Source organism: Rhinolophus hipposideros (assembly GCF_964194185.1).
Source record: "Rhinolophus hipposideros genome assembly, chromosome: 21".
NCBI classification, from domain to species: Eukaryota; Metazoa; Chordata; class Mammalia; order Chiroptera; family Rhinolophidae; genus Rhinolophus; species Rhinolophus hipposideros.
Window position 1 is genome coordinate 21,076,676 of NC_138067.1, and position 22,893 is coordinate 21,099,568.

General features: G+C 43.1%; 1 protein-coding gene across 2 annotated transcripts; it reads right to left on the reverse strand.

The window, feature by feature from the left end:
* Nucleotides 1-11,191: 11,191 nt before the first annotated feature.
* Nucleotides 11,192-22,444, reverse strand: CHST4 (carbohydrate sulfotransferase 4). 2 transcript variants are annotated; one of them, XM_081030957.1, is made up of 2 exons: nt 22,330-22,444; nt 11,192-14,943 (listed from the first exon to the last, which is right to left on the reverse strand). In XM_081030957.1, the coding sequence occupies exon 2, from the start codon at nt 14,923-14,925 to the stop codon at nt 13,753-13,755; it is 1,173 nt and encodes a 390-aa protein (XP_080887083.1). In that variant the 5' UTR covers nt 14,926-14,943; nt 22,330-22,444; the 3' UTR covers nt 11,192-13,752. The 2 variants fall into 2 exon arrangements, with proteins under 2 accessions (XP_080887083.1, XP_080887084.1); XM_081030958.1 differs by having other exon boundaries at nt 11,448-14,943; nt 22,258-22,403.
* Between the last annotated feature and the right edge of the window lie 449 nt (nt 22,445-22,893).

Genomic DNA, 22,893 nt, shown 5'->3' on the forward strand with positions numbered 1-22,893 from the left:
CCACTTACTGCATACTGTTTTTTTTTAAAGTTACACCCAATACATTTAATATTTTTCAAAAATATCTAGTACACTGTCCATTTTCAAAGTTTCTAATTTCCCCACAATGTCTTTTTTCGGCCTTTCTTTTCTTTTTTTTTTAACTTGTTTCCTTTTTCTTTTCTTTTTTTGAAATTTTTTTTTTTTTATTGGAGAACAGTGTGTTTCGCCAGGACCCTTCAGCTCCAAGTCGTTGTCCTTCAGTCTAGTTGTGGAGGGCGTAGCTCAGCTCCAAGTCCAGTTGCTGTTTTCAATCTTTAGGTGCAGGGGGCGCAGCCCACCATCCCATGCGAGAATTGAACCAGCAACCCTGTTGTTGAGAGATTGTGCTCTAACCAGCTGAGCCATTCGGCCGCCCCCAGCCTTTCTTTTTTTGAATCTAGATCCAATCAAAGTTTACCCATTCCATTTAGATGTCATATCTCTTTAGTCTTCTTTAATTTAGAACAGTACCCCTGACTTTTAATTTTTTTGCCTTTCCTGATAGTGACAGTTTTGAAGAGTTCAGGCCTGCTGTCTGCTAGAATGCTCCACATGCAACATTTGACTGCTGCCTCCTAATTAGATTCAGGTTAAATATTTTCTGCACGAGGACCACAGCTGTGACGATGTGTAGTTCCGCATGCGTTCCACCAGGAGGCATACAATACCAGTTCATCCCAAGATTGGTGATGCTAAATTCAATCACTTGGTTAAGATGTGGGTAACCTCCCTGAGCAGTGATGGGGACATTAAGTGAAGGAATGTACCCAAGAGGTCTTGTCTATAAACTTTACTTCTTGCCTGTTCCTCTTCAACCTTCACTTTGGAGCAAATACACAACATTCCTGACTACACTTTCCCACCGAAAGTGCCTCTTGGTGAGACTGGCAGTTATCATTACCTTGAGACTACTTTTAAAAAAAATATTTATTATGAAACTGTCAAACATACACACAAGTAGAGAGAGTAGTACAATAAATCTCATTGTATTCACCCCTCAGTTCCAAAACTGATCACCATTTCGCCAATTTGTTTCTTTCCTCACTCTCTTTTGTTCTGGTGCATTTTAAAGTAAATCTAAGACAGCATATAAATTCATCCGTAAGTACTTTAGTGTGATACATCATTAACCGATAGGGGCTATTTATTTATTTATACCACCTAACAGAGTTTAAAATAATGTCTTAATGTTATCTAAAAACCAAAGCATATTTAAGGCTTTGGAATTGCTTTTGAGTTTTATCCTTTGGGTCCCTTTTTCCTAACGCACAGGGCCATTTTGGAAAACATTTCACTTACAAATTCTCCTTATTCTGTCAGCCCAGTTTGGCAGCTAAGTCTAACGGTAGATGCACGTTGTTGGAGACAGTAGTTACTGGTCAGTATGTCCAGAAATTGTTTCAGTACTCAAACTGCACACAAGATCACCTGGTGGTGTGTGAAACTGCAAATTCCGGGTCCAAGGCTCTAGAAAGGGCTCTGAAATTCTGCATTCCCAACAAGCTTCTAGGTGAGACTGACGATGCTGTTCTGCAGAAAATGCTTTGACTAGTAAAGTGTTCATAGAAGGTGAAATCCTGGTAATTTGGATACAGATGATAAGAAGGAAACAGGCTAATGCCTGAAGTCCCTCCCAGCACTTAAAGTCTTTAAGTCTTTGAGTCCAACCTCTCGCTGTTGCTATGCACGATGACTCCACCCCTCCATCTGAGAAGGAGAAAAGCAAGCTTGAATTAACAACTTGAAAACCCCGAAAAGTTGCTATAGGTTTGTTCCGATTTCTCCTATGTAATCAACAAACCTAGTGTCTAGTTTGATGCACGGAAGCACTACCCAGACTGTCACACAGACTTTCTTTTTTTTCACCTTTTTGGTATTTGTTCTCTAGGCAGGCACATGTGTAGTGAAAAGCACAGATGGACCAGTCTGTGGAGGAGTGGCCCAAGAATTTGCCATTTTAAGAAGCATCCAGGTGATGGAGACTAGACTAGGTGATGGAGAGGTTATTTGTAGTCATGAGAGAGAGGAGGAGTGCGTAGAACGTTTCAAACAATTTGCTCGTGCTTTCTTCTTAGATTTATCATGTTGGTGGAGAATTTGGTCAGTCAGCCGCCACATATTTATTGAGCATCTACTATGGGGACAAACAAGACAGAAACATTCGAATAGTAGGGGAGACAGAAAGTAAACATGCAAACAAATAACTATGACAATTTCAGGCACTGAAAAGGGTTATAAAGACTTGTAAAAGCATTAAAACAGACCCTGGTTTTCCGTGTTTCAATCTTTACCATTCTTCCTCCTTCTCTCTCCTTTCCTTTCTTGTTTTCTCCCCTTTCTATCTCTCCTTCCCCTGAACTTGAACTAGCATTCAATGACTAGCAGGGCTTACAAAAATAGCTCTCAAAACAACTGTGTCAACAGCTACCAAAATAAGATTGCACCAACAATCATAAGAAAGAGACATGAAAACCCCAACATATCCCACCCATTTCAACTGCAAAGTGCAAAGGCCAGGAAGTTGAAAGAAGAGAAAACATGAATAGAGGAGACTGAATGAGAAGAAAAGGGCTGTGTGTGGGTTGGGAAACCGCTGGAGGTTTCTGTTTTGTTTGTTTGCCTTAACAGTTCACCCACTTAAAGTGTACAATTCAGTGGTTTTGAGTATATTCAGAGTTGTGCAACCATCACCGCCATCAATTTTAGAACATTTTCATCACCCCCAAAAGAAATTCTATATCCATTGGCATTCACTTTCTACCTCCACACCCTACTCTTACTCCCAGTCCTAGGCAATCACTAATCTCTTTTCTCCTTGTATGAATTTGCCTATTCTGGGTAGCTGGTGTAAATGCAGTCCATAGTATGTGGCCTTTTGTGGTTGTTTTTTTTCACTTAGCATAATGTTTTCAAGGTCCATCCATGTTGTAACATGTATCAGGGCTCATTCCTTATTATGGCCGAATAATATTACACTATATAAATATACTATTTTTGTTTATCCATTTATCAGTTGATGAATGTTTGGGTTGTTTCCACTTTTTGGCTACTATCAATAATGTTGCCATGAACATTCATGTACAAGTTTTTGTGTGGGTATATGTTTCCATTTTTTTTAGGAATATACCTAGGAGTGGAATTACTAAATCATATGGTAACTCTGTTTAACCTTCTGAGGAGCTGCCAAACATTTATTATCTTTTTTACTTCAGCCATCTTAGTGGGTATCTCATTAATCTCATTATAGTTTTGGTTTGTATTTTCTTTATGACTAAGGATTTTGAGCATCTTTTCATCTGCATTTTGGCCATTTGTATATCTTCTTTGGAGAAATGTCTATTCATACCCTTGCCCATTTTTAAATTGGGTTATCTTTTTTAATGTTGAAGTTTAATAGTTCTTCATATTTTCCAGATACAAGTTCCATATCAAATATATGACTTGCAAATATTTTCTCCCATTCTATGGATTGTCTTCACTTTCTTTATGGTTTCCTTTGAAGCCCCCAACTTGTTAATTTTGATTAAGTCCAACTTACCTCTTTTTTCTTTAGTTGCTTATGCTTTTGGTGTCATACCTACGAGTAAGAAACTATTGTCTAACCAAAGGTCATGAAGATTTACTGCTATGTTTTCTTCTAAGGATTTCATAGTCTTAGCTCTTAGCTGATGCCTATGATTCATTTGAGTTAATTTTTGTATAGGATGTGAGGTGGTGGTCTGATTTCATTGTTTTTATGTGATATCTAATTCATATGGATATCTAATTGTCTCAGCACCATTTGTTGAAAAGACTAGTCTTTCCCCATTTAGTGGTCTTTGCACCCTTGACAAAGATTATTTGACCATATATGCAAGGGTTTATTTTAGAGTTGTCTATTCTATTCTACTGATCTATTTTTTTGTCATTACACCAGTGCCACATTGTCTTAATTACTGTAGCTTTGTGGTAAGTTTTCTTCAATTCTTTAAACATAGTGTCCTTTTGTTCTTTGAACATATTTACAATAGGCAGTTTCTATTGCCTGCTTTTTCCTCCTCCTCTTCGTGTATGGGTCACACTTTCCTGTCTCTTTGCATGTCTCGTAATTTTTGTTGAAAATTGGACATTTAAATAATATATTGTGGCATTTCTGGATTTTGACCCCTCTCTGACCTGGGGCTTGCTTGCTTATTTATTTCTTCAGTGACTTAGCTGGACTAGTTTAGGGAAATCTGTTTCCCACAATGTACAGTCTCGGATGATGGTCCTCAAAGAGTGAAGCCTTGACCATGCACACAGGCTGTCTGACACCCAGGGATTCCTGTCTTTTTAGCAGCTCTCTATCTGTCGTTTCTCCTGATTTCCCTGTGAAGCTTCCGGATGGTCTGACTTTATTGGTTACGTACACAGCTGTTAGCCTCCAGTAATTGCTGGCTGATTACTGTGTTGTTTTTGACTAAATTTATCCACAGTCAGATCCAACTAAAGTCATGCCCCTTTATAGGGACAGTCTTTGAGGCTTCCTGTGAGCCCAGAAGGGCTCTCCTTAGCTGTCTCTTTCCCTGGCTCACTTTTTACACTTCTAGCTGGTCTACCATCTTTTTTGTTGCTACTAGTTTAACATCTTTGCATTGCCTCCCAAATAAAGTATGTCCTCTTAGGGAGAGCTACTGAGCTCTCTGTTCTTATGGACTCCTCTCCCCGCGGACAGAATCTCTGTGTCACTGCATAAGAGTTGGAAAGGGAGCAGGGGCTGTAGTCCACTTCTTCTGACGTGACACACTTGCCTTGTTGCATAAGTTGGGCACTGGATGTGGATCGTAGCCCCTAGTCTTTTCAGCTTGCCCTTCCTGGCATGGAACCTATGCATAAGCTGAGATGGAGGTCATTGGGACCCAATATTCTCAGCTTTCTGTGCCTAAGTAAAGCTTGTGCTGCACAAGCGGGAACTGGGTTTTGGAAGGGAGTCCCAGTTCAGTCCCCTGCTTGGAAAAGAGCTGATATGCTGGCCACCACCTCCTCCTGGAGTAAACTGCAGCCCTAAACTAGGAGCTGAGGGGAGAGGGAGCCCTACGTTCTTGGCCACCCTTCTTGGACTAGAGCTTCTGTCACAGAGTTGGGAGGAGATGGGATCAGGTAGTGGCTCAAATGCCACAGACTCTTAGTGTGCTTATCAAGATTTACTAAATTTTCTTAGATAAATATTTTGTGGAGAACCAAGAATATACACTTGCAGCAGTTCAGGGGATGTATGAGGCTGGTTTGGATGGACACTGTAGCAGTGGAGATGGTGAGAGGTGGTCTGATTTGGTATATTTTGGAAGTCAAGCAGGATTTGCTGCTTGAAAGAAAAGAATCAAAGATGACTCTAGTCCCCCAAGCCATTCCTTCAACCATACTTTGCCAATATGATGATGGAGAGGCAATAAAAAACAAACCAGAAACTTTCTGCTTGGTAATTTGGCTAAAAACCAGTTGGAGGGCAATCAGTGAGCAAGTATTTGCCAAATGTTTCCAGGTGGCAATCCATTGATTCATAGGTGGTACCCTCTGAACACGTGCAACTTCTCAGAAAACCAGCATAATTTGCAGCTTCTATTGCCACAGTAATATCACTACTAGAAATACAAGCCAATTTAATTTTGGAATCTGATTTATCCCCCACAACCTACCACCCACTTGACCCAGCACTTCTGAGCTGTTGGCTTTTAAGATCCAACTTCCCTTCTTTCTCTCAAACAGGAAACTTTTAAATGTCAGGTCTTTCTTATCTGAATCTTTAAACATGTCACTGTGTTTCTCAGAATAGAAGGTTCTATGATTAGCCTTTCATTTAAGTAGTACATAAAGAATGAGCCCTTTATAAATAATGCAGGTGCAGTCAAGTTTTATTCATTAATATCTGTTGAGTGCCTACTATGTGCTGTGAACTGTGCTAGGCATTGGTTAGACAGTGTCTGCCCTCAGAGAGTTCAAAGGACACCTAAATTGGAGGGTGATAAATGTTATGATAGTAGAAAGCCTGTACAAGTGGCACTCAGCAGAGGCTTAAGGGTAAAACCAGGAACAACTTCCAGATGAGATGTTTTAGTTGAGAACTGAGGAATTGAAAAAAGAAGCTTGAGAATTTGGGATGGGACAAAATAAGGTATTCTAGGTGGGAGAAATAGCATGATCTAAGACCCAGATGTGTACGTAGTACACTGATAAAACTATAAATTTGAGATGACGGAGGGGAAGTAGAGACTAAGAGGGATTTCTAAGAGACGGATACAAGGGCCAGATCATGAAAGTCTTTCTAAACTATATGAAGAAATTTGGACGTTCTAAATTTTTAATACAGTGTTGATACTGGATTGAAGAGGGTAGCGTGGAGGCAGGAAGACCAGTCACTGGTTCAGGAAAGAGATGATGGTGGCATGGACAAATTTGAGGGGCAGGGTGTGGAACTTGGAGAAAAAAGAGAAGTAGATGAACTTAAGAAACATTGATAAGGTAGAATCAACAGTTGTTGGTGATTGATTGGTAAAAGAAGTCAAGGGCAAAGTCCAGGTTTTTGACTTGGCAACAGGTTGGAAAGGTGAGAAAGAGACCCAGGAAGGATGAAGATGTGTAGGATGGTCTGGAGAAGAGGAGGGGAACATCATGAATGCAGTGTTTGCACATGTTGAGTCTGAGGTACTTTTTGAGATATTCAAGCTATGTCAAATCAATGATTGGATTTATAGGCCTGGAGCTCAGAGAAGTTATATATCAGAAATACATGAGCTCTGACCATTAAGTTCACAAACTTGCTGCAACGATGTTGCTAACCTTTTTTTTGATATCAGAGGGATTATTCATTATGAATTTGTACCAACTGGACAGTTAACCAAGTTTACTATTTGGAAGTGCTGAAAAGGCTGCATGAAAAAGTTAAATGACCTGAGCTTTTCACCAACAGTTCATGGCTCTTGCAGCACGACGATGTCTGTGAGGGAGTTTTTAGCCAGTAAACAAATAACTATATTGGAACACCCTCCCTACTCACCTGATCTGGCCCCCAATGACTTCTTTCTTTACCCGAAGATAAAGGAAAGATTGAAAGGAAGATATTTTGATGACATTCAGGACATCAAGGGTAATACAATGACAGTTGTGATGGCCTGTTGAGAAAAAGGGTTCCAAAATTTCTTTGAAGGGTGGACTAGGTGCTGATGTCGGTGCACAGCTTCCCAAGGGGAGTGCTTTGAAGGTAACCGTGGTGATATTCAGCTATGAGGGATATGCAGCACTTTTTCCAGGATGAGTTTGCAAACTTAATTATCAGATCCCGTACATTTGTGTACCGTCTACATACAGTTAGTTTTTAAAATCATAGACATGGATGAGACAATCTCGAGAGAAAATGTACCATGGAAAAAGAGGAGGATCTATGCCATGCCTTAACTCCAATATTTAACAGCTGTATAGAAGAGAGTAATTTTCCAAAAAACTGAGAAGTGGCCAAAGAGGTAGGAGCAAAACCAGGAAGGTTTTCAAGTATGAAGTGCTCGTTAAGTCAATTGTTGCTGAGAGTTCAGGTGAAACGATAATTGGCAAATGCCCATTGAGTGAGCAACATGAAATTTAATTTTCATTGTTAGAGCTGTTTAAAGAAGTGGGTGAAATCCAGATTGGAGTAGGTTGAGGAGGGAGTAGAAGGTGAGAAAATAAATCCAATGAATATAGGCAAATTAGAGTAATTTGGTTGTGAAGGTGAAGAGAGAGAGGCTAATAGTCAAAGATATGAGAATGAGGGAGTGTTTTTCAAGAAGGAAGAGAATTAAGTTAAAAAGCTAAAGAGGAATCCATTGAACAGAAGTTGAGTTCTGAAGAGAGTGAATAATAAAAATGTATAGTTTTTGAAAAAGTGAGAGGGGATGAAATCCGAAACTCTGACGGAGGAAGGACTGACGTTAAGCAGAAGATAGAACAACATGTATTATATATTGTAACACAGTCTAAGAAGGAAGTCAGAAAGCTAAGGGAGGGTTAGGTGCTTGCCTCGAAGAGGTGAGAAGTCCGTATCTGATGGGTTTTCTTTTGTCTGAGAAGGAAAAGAAGGCATGTGGTCAGAAGATGGGTGGGAAGAGTTCTTGTGGAGAGGGGCAAAGGGTTGCAGGTGAGTGTTGAAGTGATCATAAATTGACGTCGGTAATCATGAATTCCTTGTGAGCTAAGCTGCCCTCACAAGGGCAGTGTGAGTTTCTCCATTCAGCATTTGCCTGCTTAGGCTTGGGAGAAGGCAAGGAGAAACCAGAGTATTGGGGCCACCAGGGTTGTGATTGCTGCAGACAGTTCAGCATTTCTCAAAACATTCTCCTGACAGATGTTAACAGGTATGTTGAGCGGAAAAAAAACATCAACAACAACAAAAACTTCCTTGGTCAAAGAAGTTTGGGAGAACCATTATATACTCTCTTCTATTCCTCATATGCACATGAATATATTTGAAATTCTGAGGGTTTTACATTTGAAAACCCAGTTAAATTTACTGTAGTCAACTTTTTCAAGCATATTTGCATCCAGAGTGCTCTATGTATGTTTCATGTGTTGTCTCTGTTAAGTTCTCACAGTTTGGTTTATGATGGATTAGATCATCAGGAGTTCCCTCCATTCACCTTACCCCTACATAAAAGGACAGGAGCCTTTATTCATTTCATTCAACACCTCTATGTTATCTGTAGTTAGCCATTTAAATCCACATCGATTTAGGGTAGAGCAATAGCTAACCCTTTCTGCAATGTACCTCATTCTTTATGAATAGCAGCTCCAGGTGCTATCCACTTGTGATCAATTCTTGCTATAAACTTTAAAAAACAAACAATAAACTGGCTTCCTTATTGTTCTTCTAGGACCATAAGAAGCCACCTTGAAAACTGGCAAGGAAAACAGGGCCAATGACCATGCCAGATGGTTAGGGCTGGCGGGGAGGGTGGCAACCGGAGTTACTTGTGTTTTATTTTACTACTATAATAACCAATGTTTTCATAGGTTTTTACAGTCTACAGATTGCACTCATGTGTGTTGTTTTACAGAATTACATTGAATTATTGTTGAGCAAGTTACAACTGTTATCGGTGAGAGGAAGGAACATAGCTTGGGAGGGGGGTGGGTAACAAATGAAAAGATATGTTGAGGAAAAAAGAGAGGAGCTGGGAAGGGAGCTAAAAAAAAAATATTAGGGACAGTGGTCTAAATCATGCATTCTCAGTGGAGATGGTAGTGCTTCCAAGGGAGTAAAAAGTCTTTCTGGGGGACAAAAAAATCTTAGATATTACAGTGGTTTGGTGACCCTCCAAAGGGCCACAGCACAAAAATATGCAGTATATTTGTGGTTAACATTTCATGGTGGGGGACAATTAGGAAAAAAATGTCTGCAAAGGCTTGTTGAGAGTGAGGGGTGATAATGAAAAAGAGGTTGAAGAACACTGGTCTAAACCCTGCGGTGCCTGTGGAACTTTGTGACATCCATGAATGGTTCTTCTGTCCCCAGATGTGTCAGACAATGAATTTTTCTATCACAGCATCTGCTTGTGGCTTCATTTGTCCTGCCCGTCTTCTCCAAGGCTCTCAAAAGACCATGTTTTACCACGTAAATTCTTTTCTTTCCTGACACAGCTGACTGAATTAGGGTGGACGTAAGCCAAGACCAGTTAAGGTACAGACTGGCCAGTGAGTGATTGGTCCTGGGAAGCCTGGCTGCATTCACTTCCTCTCGTCAAACTCCTGTGGTGCTGCTCTATATTTTTATAACATCTATTCCACCAGCCCTTTGAAATGACTTGAGTGGGGACCAAAAGAGCCCGGGTATCTCCCCAGACAGGACACTTGGCCTGGTCATGTGCCATTTGAGTGAGGTTGAATGTGATTGAGTGAGGATGGAAGAGAAATCTATTTGAATCATCAGCTCTTCATCCTTATTTATCTGACTAACATAGAGTAGGGTTTCTCCACAGCTGCAGCATTGACATTTTGGACCAGGAAATTCTTTGTGGGATAGAGAGCTTTCCTATGCATTGTAGTAGGTTTAGCAGCATCCCAGGCCTCTCCCCCACTAAATGCCAGTCCCCGCCCCAAGTTGTGACAACCGAAAATGTCCCCAGATATTGCCACATGTCCCTTGGGGGAGGGGCAAAATCGCCTCCAGTTGAGAACTACTGATGGGGAGAAAGTAGAAGATCAGAAAGTGATCCATCTTAATTGTATCGGTACAATGCCAGAAAGGGCTCGTAATCTGCTGTGAAACATCACCTTAAGGAGGCTGTTGCTAGAAATGATAGAAGACACTCCTTGAGTGCCAAGACCTGTTGTTATCATGACATTCACAGCTAACAGTGAGTGCTTGCTTATGTGCCGGAAGCTTGCTAAGCACGTTCCGTACGGCTACTATTCTCCCCACCCTACAGCTGAGGGAACTGAGTCGTGGAGATGTTAAGGGACTTGCCTCAAGTCACCCAACTACATAGTAATAGCAGAGTCCCCTAAGCAGTGTGGTTCCGGAACCCATGAGCACATGACCTCTCTGTCATACTGTTCTTCCTGTAACATCTATACTTGTTTATCTTCCAAAACACTCAGCACAATACCAAGCACATAACAGGTTCTCACTAGACCTTATTGATTCTGTCCATATTGACACTGACGTGTCCTGGGGCACTTTGTCCCAGATCTCTGCTTCACGAGGCTCTCTGCTCAAAAAACGCTTTCTCAGTGAAGACGTCCCTTCTCACCATCTTTAAAACAGCGCCTCCTTCACTCTCCAGCTCCTTATCCTGTTTTATTCTTCCTCATAGTACTTATCATCATCGGATGTGTGTATTTATTGTTTGTTCCTCCACCCCCCAACAGACTACAATATAAGCTGCACGTAAGGAGGGGCTTTGCCTGCTGTTTACTGCTGTATCCACAGCACCTAGCACATTCCTTGGCGTATAGTAGATGTCCATTAAACGTGTGGAATGAATGAAGAAACCCTTTAACTGAAATGCTGTAGTCAAATCTCTTCACTCTGGTTATTCATAATTAGTTTTTCCTCAATACTGCATTTAAAAACTAACCTTTCTTCGAATGACCAGGAACATTTATGCAGAAGAGGGGCATAGCCCTCGACAGAAATGCCAGGGTACTGGGAACTCCAACGAATGCCTACCACAGCTTTATTGTTACTTGGCCTTTGTCACGCACATATATTCATTTTTAATTTGGCTTTGCTGGTCTGTGAAAGTAATTTAGTAGAGGTCATGATAATATACAGTCAGTGATATTAATTTATATTTAGCTTGGGTTTAAGTCATATAGTAAATTATAAACTGTTTTTGAGAAACATGTTCCAGACAAGACAATGGCAGACTTTTGCACAAAAGTAATCAGAAGTTGATTCTACCTTCCCATGTCTCTCTGTAACAACTATTCATAAGTTGAAAAGAATAGTTTTAATTAAAATTTATTTAAAATGTAGCAATTGCTCTCATGTAGAAAATGAAGCCACATAGTAACACAGTTAAATTACAGTCAAAGCCCCTTTGTTTCAAAACTATCCCTTTCTCACCCTCCAAAAAATTACTTAAAATTTTGACTCATTTCTCTCCCCAAAGTGGAGGCTTAGGCCAGTTGCCCAGTATTATTTTTTTTTGTAAAAACATCAGTTGCTGTCGTGCAATGAGGCATTTCAGGCAATTATGTTAGCTCTAGACTTGAGAGAGCTCATTCCCCAAACCTGAATACTAGCCCTGAGAAATTTAGGTCAAATTCATCCTTCATTTGTGTTTAAACATTGTCAGACTCCTTGCAGCAAAATAGGCTGAGGAGGCAAACAGATGCCTTTCTGTTGCTGCGGTTTGGAGATGGAACAGATGTCTCCAAATTAGAAAGGATGTTCAGCAGAATACCATCTTCCACATTCATCGCGGGTTCCCAGCTCCGCAAACTCCCCATATCTCATAACTGGTGTACTGCCACTCATCATTGAATTCCAGTACCAGCGACCTGAATGCATCAACCGGAGACTGTTCCATAGGGAGACTAACTCTCACTCAACACCAGGTCAGGTTTTTTAAAGAGGTTGTAAAGCATGATTTTATGCTATACTGTCTTATGTTTGTAGAAGCAAGAAGCATTTGCCTGGGAGGCCTAGGCTCTTGAGGAGTGGCTTGGGTTTGGGTGTTAGAATAAATTCACTCTTTTAAAGCCACATATAAATGAACCACAAAGACGCAGCTGGCAAAGGTAGCTACTCAAACATCTAAGGTGGTGGCACAGCCCAAGAACTACTTGGCAGAGTCCACTGGGAGAATTCCCATCTGACTTTGAGGGAGCTTTATGATGTGAGGGCCATGTCAGAAGTGGGCGTAGGAACAAAAGGAAAGATGAAATAATGGTATTTCTTAGGTTTGGACAAAGTGAAAGATTTGAAAGTTAGCACTCAGAGGTCTGTGGGGTTCCAGACAGATACAGACCCCGTTCCTGTTCCTCCCAGCCTTAGGACAGCACCAGTCAATGTCAGGAGTAAGGGTGTAGATACTCAGCAGGCCCTGAAAAGTCACCTGTCTGGAGTAAGAAGGCCAAGAGTGTTGCTGCCCAGTGCAGGGTGTGCTTACTGCCAGGCTGGCCATGGAAGAGTCACCATGGTCGCTGCTGTATGTACAGAATCCCATCCCCCGTCCTGGGAGTTTCTAGTTCCGGCAAATCTGAAGTAGGTCCTAGCAAAATGCATTTTTAACTAATGGTTCTGATGCACAACATTTCTTGTTAGGGGAGGGGACCAGGAATTGCTAAGCAGCACCAGCCATGCTGAAGGCCTCTGGCTGAGGGATCAGGTTGGAAGAACACTGCCCAGACCCTAGAGGGATGCGTATGGTATTATTACAGCTTAGGCCTCACACAAGAGACAAAGGGCCGAGTTGCTGGTTGTCTACTTTCTACAAATTCTTAAGAGGGCAACGTTTGTCATCTGACACCAAACACATTGTCTTGGCATGTTTTCTATGTGGGGGTGATAGGTAGGTAATAGCAAAAGTGTAAAAAAAAAAAAGCATAAAAGGGGACACTTCAAATAGATTCTTATTTTGGAATTTTAATGTTAACAGACGGCAGCTTCACAGGTCAAAATCCTGTGTGTGTGAGGAAAACACTGAGGGGAAATGACATCCAAATCGGGCCCAGCCATTCCATGAACTTCAGAACGTGCTCTGTTGTACAGAGATTTGGTTTTGTATTTGTGATAACGGATAGCTGTAATGGTCAAACTCATGGGCAAACATCCAACCCTGTTCCCCATTCCCTTTTTGAATCCACTGGGAGCTCTGAAGGCTTAGAGTTTACATCCCTGTGGAAAGTACTGGTGGGCTCTTTGCTGGAAGGCCCATTTCCCTGGTTTTTCCTGTCTCTCCCCTTTCCCACTGGGCAAGGGGTGGAAAGAGAAGTTCATGGATTTACTCCACTGATACTGCGTGGTGCCAGACAGGGCCCCTGGCCACAGAGCCTCCACGGTACACATAGATAGGAAGGCCAAGAAGAGAAGAGACACCATGCTCCATCTTCAGTGGGGGAATGTGCCACTCACATAAGATTACTGAGTCTCTTTTCTAGACATGAGTAGAGACACAAAGCGTTCTCCATTTGAGCCTGTGTGGGCACAGCTTGTGCTCACGTGTATACCGACAGAGACATAAGTAAGGCTCACATGTGGCCTTCAGCTAACGTGGTGCCCTGTGGGGCAGAGCCTCCTCAACCCTCTCTGTAGAATTGCTGGAAGAGGGTCCCGGTAGACAGAAGATCCAGCGACAAGTTTCTCTGCTCTGGCTCCGATGTGACGAGGCGGTAGCCCAGCAAATTCATGGTCTGGCGGCAGATTCTCTGCAGGTGAGAAACATTTTCGTAAGGCAAGGACCAGCGCCAGGCTTGAGAGACGTTGAGGGCATTCCTGGAATTTGTATGGAAGGCATGACTACCCATGCCCTTGCCTCGAGTGATGTTGTGCACCCAGGTCTGCAGCTGGGGCAGGAATTTCAACCCTGCGTATGCGTACATTCGGGCGGTCTGCGCCAGGGGGTCTCGGGCCAGGTCCTCGTAGCGCATGAGCAGGTAGCGCCGCCTCAGGGCTTTAGGCAAGGACTGCACAGCCTTGTAGATCTCCAGCTGGCTGTGGCAGATGACCTGCATCACGTAGTAGGGTTGCTCCTCCTCCGTGAGTTTCTGCCCCTCCTGCCCCATCACAATTCGACTGTCAATCATGAGTTCTTTCTTGGTGTGTTCTCGGGAACGGAACACCGCCCGGGGGTCCCGGACCAGGTGCACGATGTGCAGATTAAGGGAGGGGTCCGTCAGCAGCGGGTAGAGCACCTGCAGGTCGAAGAAGCGCACCTCCTTGAGCACCACGTGGCTGTGGTTGCGGCAGGCCCTTCCCACCACCTCAAAGGGCTGCTTACTGCACAGGAGCTTGCAGTGAGCCTGGGATGTGATCGTACCCCGCGGGAAGACGTTGCAGGCAGGCGGGGAGCACAGGGCCCTGCTGCTGTCCCACTGGAAGAGGCTGGACTGTGTTCGGGGACCAGGTTTCATGTAGGCATCAAAGACGCTCATGTCACACAGAAAGATGGCCCGGATCAGATCCCGCACTGCCATGTGCAGCCTCCAGGGGGTGCTCTGAGTGAAGGTCATCCAGACGTGCCAGGCAGGCTCCATCAGGTAGAAGACATCTGGGTGCTGCCCAAAAAGCTGCCCCACAAAAGAAGAGCCGGAGCGCCAGGAAGACAGGACCAGCACGTGCATGGGCTTGGGCTCCTCCCTCCTACACAGGGAGTTGAGGTTGTCGCTGTACAGGTGGATGACTAGAGCTAAGAGGGCCATCTGGGAAACCAGGAACAACAGCAGTGGCCTCACTTTTTTTGGCAGTGTCATCGCGCTGAAGTGGAAGACCTTTAAGGAACAAGCACAAGGGCTGTGTTAGGCTCTTGTTTTGGTGTCTGCCTTCCATCCGCTTTCTAGCCAAAGCCACCACGTCCCTCACCCCACCAAGGCGCAACGTAGAGTGCTGGAGCCTTCTTGTGACCAAGTGCACAAATCCTTCTTGGCAGTTCCTGTCCCTCGTAGCTGGTGTGTCAATAAGTTCTATTGATTTTAGGCTCTTGACTTCCTCCCTCCTGGTCTTTCTTGTCCATTGAACTACCAAAAAATATCTGAGGAAATATCGTACTTTATCAATGCAGGGAAACAGCTCCACCCTGGTACCCTGGTGACATGCATGTGTTCACACAGGCCACTAGGCAAAGCTTAGCTGCAGTGTGACCCAATTGTCAGCTGAAAGCCCTGTGATTCCTTCTCAAACTAAGGAAGATAAGCTGGCTTGTGAGGAACTGCCATAAGGCCATCACCCACCCACCCCCATCTTGAGATTGCCACAGGTCATTTCTCATTATCTTCCTTCATCTCATTTAAGCCCTGGACTTTTAATCCCCTGAAGGTCATGGCTACAGTTGATAAATCTGCTTGGCTTTAGTTTGGAGTTGTCTCCTCAGTATCATCTAGTCCCTTCTGATTTGGTCTCATTGTGTGGGACTAGAAACATGAGGAACTGCCCCAATGCTGACTTCACATATGTGCAGATAATGAATTATCTGAAACTATTTCGGTTGAATTGTTGTCTCCGTAACAGCCAACTCTATAAAGTATGGCAAGCCCACCTAAGAGCTGCAGTAGTGGTGCTTGTGGCCTGTTAGCCACTGTGATGCTGCTTGGGGTAATACTTGACCACTGGACACAACCTACGCGGGACTGCCCAGTATGGTTGTGCAGGTTGTGCACTGCATAACCCTAGGAATGCCATCTCATCAAGAATTTAAGATATTTATTATAAAAATATGTTCTGGTAGGTGACAGTAAAGTATGTTGTTCCAACAGAGTAAGTATATTAAGATGATTTGCCAGTTGTTAATGATAAATATCTAGAGAAATGAATTATACTTTGTAATTCACACAAAAGCTCATATAGACTGGTGGCAACCCTGACTTACTCCCATCATAATCAGGGCACTTTGTGCAAAAAGACCATGGTTCCCAGTGCCATGCTAGAGTATTATTCCAACAGAGATGTGAACCCTTTTTAAGGGCTAAGATGACTCTGGGTCTTTTTGGGTGACTTCCTGGCATAAATAACTATTAAGAGATAAAATAGCTAGTTCACAAAGTGTAAAATATTAATAGTAGCTAATTTGTGTATCACTATATACCCCATAAATTCTTCCTTCAAGCTTTAATAAAGAAGAGAAAATATATTTCTGGGTAGTAATTGGAGCTGAATATAGGGTTTGCTGTTTTCCTGGTGATAGGTCTTATAGCCAATTTTTCAATAGGTAACAGTTACATGGTTCAAATTGTTTTAAAAAATATCATTATTATGGACATTGAATCCACAGACTCAGAATTTAAAGGAAGATTCTGCATACAGAAAGGAAATAAGAGGAGTACTTGCCAGCCTGCAGCCTAGCCTGGCGTACTCCAGCTCTGTAACAGATGGAATGATAAGCAGTGGGAAATCCTGTGACAGTCAGTTGGGTCTGTAGAGGAGGATTGTAGTCATAAATTAGAAAACTTCTAGAGCTATTTGTAAACAGGGGCAATGACATACTTTTTAAAGGGGTCTACATTATTGTCCTGGGGGAAAGAACACTTAAAAATTTTATCAGGTGCTGAATCAGTAACCTTTTCTCTATTTACTAACAGCTAGTATTTACTTATTAGCTGGTGTTTTTTCATCACTATCAGTGAAAAGTCTACTTCCACTACCTGTTTTCCATCTGCCCGTTTCTCAACTTGCCCCCAGATAGCAACAGGGTTCATTGTTTCTGTGTCCTGTCAGTTGCTTTACGCACACACAAGAAAATTCAAATGTACAGATACTCTTCACTTTTTCCCCGCTTTATAATACAAACAATAGCTATTTCTTCACACTGTGCCGCACCTTGTTTCTTTTAGCTTAACAATATATCTTGGAGAGATTTCCGTGGCCGTACATAAAGTATTTCCTCATTCCTTTTTAGCACTACATACATAGAATTCTATTGTGTGGATGTAGCACAGTTTAACCAGTTTCTTCATTGATGGGTTCTTGGGTTATTTTCAGTCTTTTGACATTTCAAAAACTTTGAATGATGACCTTTACGTTCACATATCATTAAACATGTAAGACATAAGCTAAATCCCCAGAAGTGGACCACTGAGTCCAAGAGTACGCATACATGTACCTTTGATAACTCTTGCTCAGATAGCCTTCATACTGGTCATCCAGAGAGTCTAGGGAGTGGATTTTAGAGGAGGAATTGAGCAGCCACAGAGGTGGCTTTTGGAGTTTATAGCTTGCTTCCTGAAGAGGTAGAACATTCTGTGGGTTCATGTGCTTCCCTTGGAAGTCCCCTGAACCTTCTGGGAAGCATGTAATGACCCAAGCCAAATCTTGTGTGGCAATGGCACCGAAACCTCTCTCTCCCATTCATTACAACAATGCATTTCCTCCATATGTTCCACAAGGATCCAGTGTGGATCATCTCTCCTTGGTGGCCAGCAAATGCTTTGCTATGTGCCAGGGAAATGTCAGTGAACATTAATTCCTGTCTTAGCCCTGAAGGTTAGAGCAGGAACAGCTAAGTGATGCTCCTTTAACCTTGAGCCCAAAAGGAAATGATTAGAAACTGGGCCATTATTGACAATGGCCCAAAATGCCCCCACCCCAAAGACTGAAGAGGGACTTTAGCAAGAGATCTTCTCCCAAAGGCAATGAGTATGCGGAAAAGTTTGGAACAAAGATAGGAAACGATGGAGCAAAAGAGAGAGGAAACTGAAGAGAACTTGACCTGTGCACAATTATGAGGAAACTGGGATAGAATTTTATAAGTGGGCCTATGAACAACTAAAGGAAAAGCTAACATTTCTTAGGGATTAGGAAAGTAGACCTTTCAGGGTTACTGACTCCCTCCCCTATCCAGGCTTTGAGCCAACTCAGTGTCCTGAGCCCTCCTGGACTGCCAGTAGCTCCTGGCCTCATGCCTGTTCTCTCCCAGAGCTGGAACCAGGCCTTTTAACTCTGTCCCCACTTGTTCTTAGTTTTCCACGGTTCTCAGGAATTCCCATGGAAACCCTCTGACTTCTTCCTCTGCTTTTTCTTTCCATGGGCACTTTCCCTGGCTAGAAAGAAAGCATGCTTTTGTAAAGTGAGTCCCATCTCTTGTCACTGGGATCCAGACATATCCTGGATCTAGACAGCCGTGGCAGGGCTGCCCAGACAGCTAAGGAGCACTTTAAGGTGTGTCTTGGGCGAAGCTCATTTCTGCAGAGACTAGAATCAGTGGTAGAGGTGGACACTCCTGAGACCCTGGGAGAAGCGAGGTCATGTGGCTCCCTGAAGAAAAGGAAACTGAAGGTTTCTATGGCAATCTCCTCTAATCTAATCACAGCTTCTCTCCAGCTGGCCTACACTCACCTCCTCTGTAGTTCTTAGAGTTGATAAGCATTTGTGAGAAGTCTGTGACATGATTCCATCTCGGAGTCCCTCGTCCACCTTCCTGAGTTATTTTGTGCTTCAATCCCACCATCCCTGTTGCCGGAAGCCCAAATCTGCTCATCTCTAGCCTGGTTTTAATAGTAAGTAGCCTCTCTCTTCTGTCTCTCAGCTCTTGCCATCATCCACTGCTGCCAAAAGCTATCTTTTTAAAGCACAAGTCTATCATTCCCCCCCTAAAATCCTCCAATAACTTTTGAGGGGAACCAGAGTTTGCCACCCCAAAATATGCATTTGGGGATATTGATTATTTTAAGCTGGTTATTTTTAAGAAACAGAAAACTCAGAAAGAACCTTTGGCCTATCCCCCTAACCGACTTAAAGGATTTAATAGAGGACCTGCTCCACAAAGGGAGCCTGTGTCACTGATAACTATAGTTGATATAAACTAAGTATAGTCAAGGTCCTCTCTGTGTCCCATTGTTAAAGATGGCCCAGCAAACATTTATTTACCAAACATTTGCCTTTCATCTCCATTTGAGTTGCCTTCATGCCCTCCGAAGTCTCAGATCATAACCCCATTCCCATCCCCATCTCCTTAGCTCAAGATGACATACGAGTCTTAACCGCCCCCATATGTAGATATGTAATAAATTTGGTTGTTTTCTCCTGTTAATCTGTCTCATATTAATTTGATTATTAGTCCAGCCAGAAAAATTTAAAAAGTTAGCAGGAAATATTTTTCCTCCCCCACACTTTCCAACACATACAGGATTAAGTTGAAAACCCTAAGTCTTGTTTTTTTGTGGTTTTTTTCAAAACACTTTATGAAGTTTTATTGAATACATAGAATACAGAAACACCAGATTTAAAAGTAAAATTGACAGCTTTTCCCAGAACTTTCCTAGTACTGCCCTATTCTTATCACTATTAAAAAACAAAACCAAGTTCCCCAGATCCCCAAGTCTTATACCGAGGGTCCTTTGTGATCTAATCTTTGGTCTCCTGTCAGTCCTCTCCTTTCTGGGACCTTAGGCTCCAGGCTTTACTTTCAGTGCTTCCCAACTTGCCCTGTTATTCAGAAGCCCTGAGACGTTTGCAAGACCTCTCCTCCCTCAAGACTCTGCCTACCTGTCAGCTTTCTCCCTGAACGTTATTTCCCGTCCTCTAACATTCAGTTGTTCCCCAATCTTTCTATTAGGCAGCATCCTGCTCTCACTCTATCGTAAACAGCCATAGGTGACTGTCCCGTCCACTGGCCACTGTAACTTAAGGGTAAAGGCTATATGTCTTGTTTATAGGTACGTAAAACTTAAGGAGCCTTAATTAAGGCTCATTAAATGTTGACTAAATAGATAAATACTTGAATGTGCGAAGAGGCACAGCCATTGTTAGAAAGCAGGTAACTTACTGAGATCCATCAGAAACTGAAATTTGTCCTTTTCTAAAATTCATGTGGATGTCACTCTAGTACCAGTTACTAAAATTTAGGTGATTCCATTGAGTATTGAGCACAGAACCAATACTGTCTCAATTGCGAGATACTAATAAAGTCAGAGACATAGTCTTGATGCAACATGGCACACTTAACCTCACTCCAAAAAAATAAAAATAGTTTCTACACTGAGCAAAACCAGGGGAAAAATGAACATTATTTTAAGAAATATTTATTAATAAGAAATAAAAGCTCCATTGCAGGGCAACAGACTACTTAGATGATTGCCTTTGCTCTCACCAGTTCAGTTAGAAAAAGAAAAAAAGAATGAAAAAGCCCTCAGAACATCCCATCATCACCACCCCCCAAAATAATTTAAAAACCTGTTGCCCCAGTGATGGGCAGGTGGTATCATCTTGGCACACAAAGGACAGTCCAGTGTTGAAGATTCATGAGAACTTTAGGATCTTGAAAAACATCACCAAAGGGGTGGCATCTGTGTCAGGCATGGGGACCGTGAGGCACCAGATGGGCGACCTCAGCCAGCAGCCTGATGACAGAGGGCTGAATTATAGATGACCCCCAAATTGGTACCCTGGAGCCTTTCAGAAACAAAATGAAGAATTCTGAGGATAAAACCCAGACAGACATCAGTTTAAGAGCCCTGGATTGCAGCCACCGATGCATTCCTAACTTAGATTCCCCAGTGTGTGCCTCCCCAACCAGGAATTATAGGTGGCAGAAGATATTTGCACAAACAGAGAACAGAGCTGGGTTGAGAAAACCAACACACACATATAGCTGTAGGCCCCAGAAATCTGTGGAGATAAGCAGCTGGGCAAGGCGTATGTATACGAGTATGCTCATGAAAAACTAGACTGAAAGCACCAGGAGGACTGGACCTGGGTCCTTGCCAGTACTGTGTCTCTAGTACCAGTGACAGCGCCTGGCACATAATAGGTGCTCATGAAACATTTGTTGAATGAATGACTGAATGAACAAACATTTGTAGGGTGTTTTTACTGTTTGAAGTGCCCTTATTGACCTGGGTTAAGACGGTGGGACAAGATATTTTTATTTTGCACATATAAAAGTATTTCTTCTCCCCTCTTTTTGTGCCTTCCCCTCCCCACTCCAGATCAAGCCGTTGTTTCTCGGTCTAGTTGTGGAGGACACAGCTCCCTGGCCCATGCTGGTATTAGGAGCCTTGCGCTCCCCCCGGCAGAGGCAGTCAGTCGGCCGCTCACAGCAGCTCACGCCGGCTACTGGCCACTCACACTGGCTGCCAGCCACTCACGCTGGCCACGGGCCACTCATGGCAGTGCACGGTAGCCCATGGCAACTCACGCCAACCTCCAGCTGACCTTGGCATTAGGAGCACATTGCTCCAACCACCTGAGCCATCGGGCCGGCCCAGAAGTATTTCAATTCCAGTTAGAAGTTCCAGACTTGTCCAAAGCTGTACAATATAGAGGTCTCTTCTACTCTGGCCCATGTACTGGCCTCATCACTTAATCTTTACATCTGAAAGGCACTCTACAACTTTGAAAGCCCTTTTCATCATAATCATGACAACAATCCAATTAGATATACAGGCGTACCTCATTTTATTGCACTTGGTGCTGCGTTTCTTACAAACTGAAGGCAAGACCTCCCCCAGCAAAAAGATCACAATTCGCTTTATTGTGAGACTCGCTTGAGTGCTGTGATTTAGATCTGAGCCTGCAGTATCTCCTACATGACTGTATTAGGACAGTGACGATCCACACCCCCAGTTTTTCAGAATAAGTAAACTGAACTTTAATTAATTGGCTCAGTGGTGAAAACAGCCCTGCCTGAATCAGAACCCAGGTCTTTTGGGTCCCAGGCCCCAGAGTGTTCAATGATCACATTATCCTTATCCTTATCCTGAGCTAGAGACAACTAGACAACTAGATCTGGCCTGCCACGCCCAGCCCCTGAGCAGAGAAGCTGCAGGACTTACAGAGATGTGAGCTCCGAAGCCAGGGTTTATACTTGATCTTAGCCAAAAGGCTAAGTGATTCGAAGCCAGGGTTTGAACAAGTTAGACGCATCAGAGGACTGTCTACAAACTATCAGAACAGCCCCCTACTGGCATTCTAAGCTCTTTCGGACCTTTTTAGAGAAGGAGCACTGTGGGGATGGGGGACCTACTGTGAGGCAGCTCACGCTTTTTCAGGAAGATTCTCCAGGTTATTCTGATTGAGCCCCCCCTCCACTACCTTTCTCTGCCTTGGCTATTGCCATTGTCATTGAAATCCGCAACTTAGCTTCCTGTGGTTACCTGATACCCGCTCCAGCAGCCCTGGGATAATGGCCCTGCTTCGGAGAGGTACACAGAGAAAGCTCTTCTTACCTTGTGAATGGCTTAGGCTTCCCCACTGCTTGAGAGAGGTTCACTGCTGGCCGAGCGGTGCAGCTTTCTCCTCTGACTCACCAACTGCCCTCTTGGCTTACTCCTCCTCCTCCTCACATTTTGCATAACCGCCCCTTCTCAGAGAAAATTCCACTGCCCTCTACCTTCTGCCAAAAAAAATGACCCACCTTCCAAGATGAGGTTGAGAAAGCATTCACTCCCAGGAAGCCTAGATATTAGCAGCTTCACAGAGAAAACACCATTTCTTTAAGGCAGCTGAGTAAGAAGAAAGAGGTATTACTATAATTCAATAATAACAACAATAATGAGTTAAAAAGTGGTAGTTATTATTGAATTATAATGCCTCTTTCTTCTTACTCAGTGGCTGGCTTATTTTTCGTCTTGAAAGAGAGAGCAGGCTGAATTCTGAGATAATCTAGGAAGTGTCTTTGCTGGTTTTCTTCACTTGAGCCCCCGAAAGGCCTTATCAGTAGCATAAATGACCAGACCTGTGGTGGTGCCTATTGATTTCAGTTGTGTGGCCCTCCCTCCTTATTTCTCTTA

Bases quoted from the DNA above. Each gene is read 5' to 3' on its own strand.
- CHST4 (XM_081030957.1), bottom strand. From the start codon at position 14,925: ATGACACTGCCAAAAAAAGTGAGGCCACTGCTGTTGTTCCTGGTTTCC.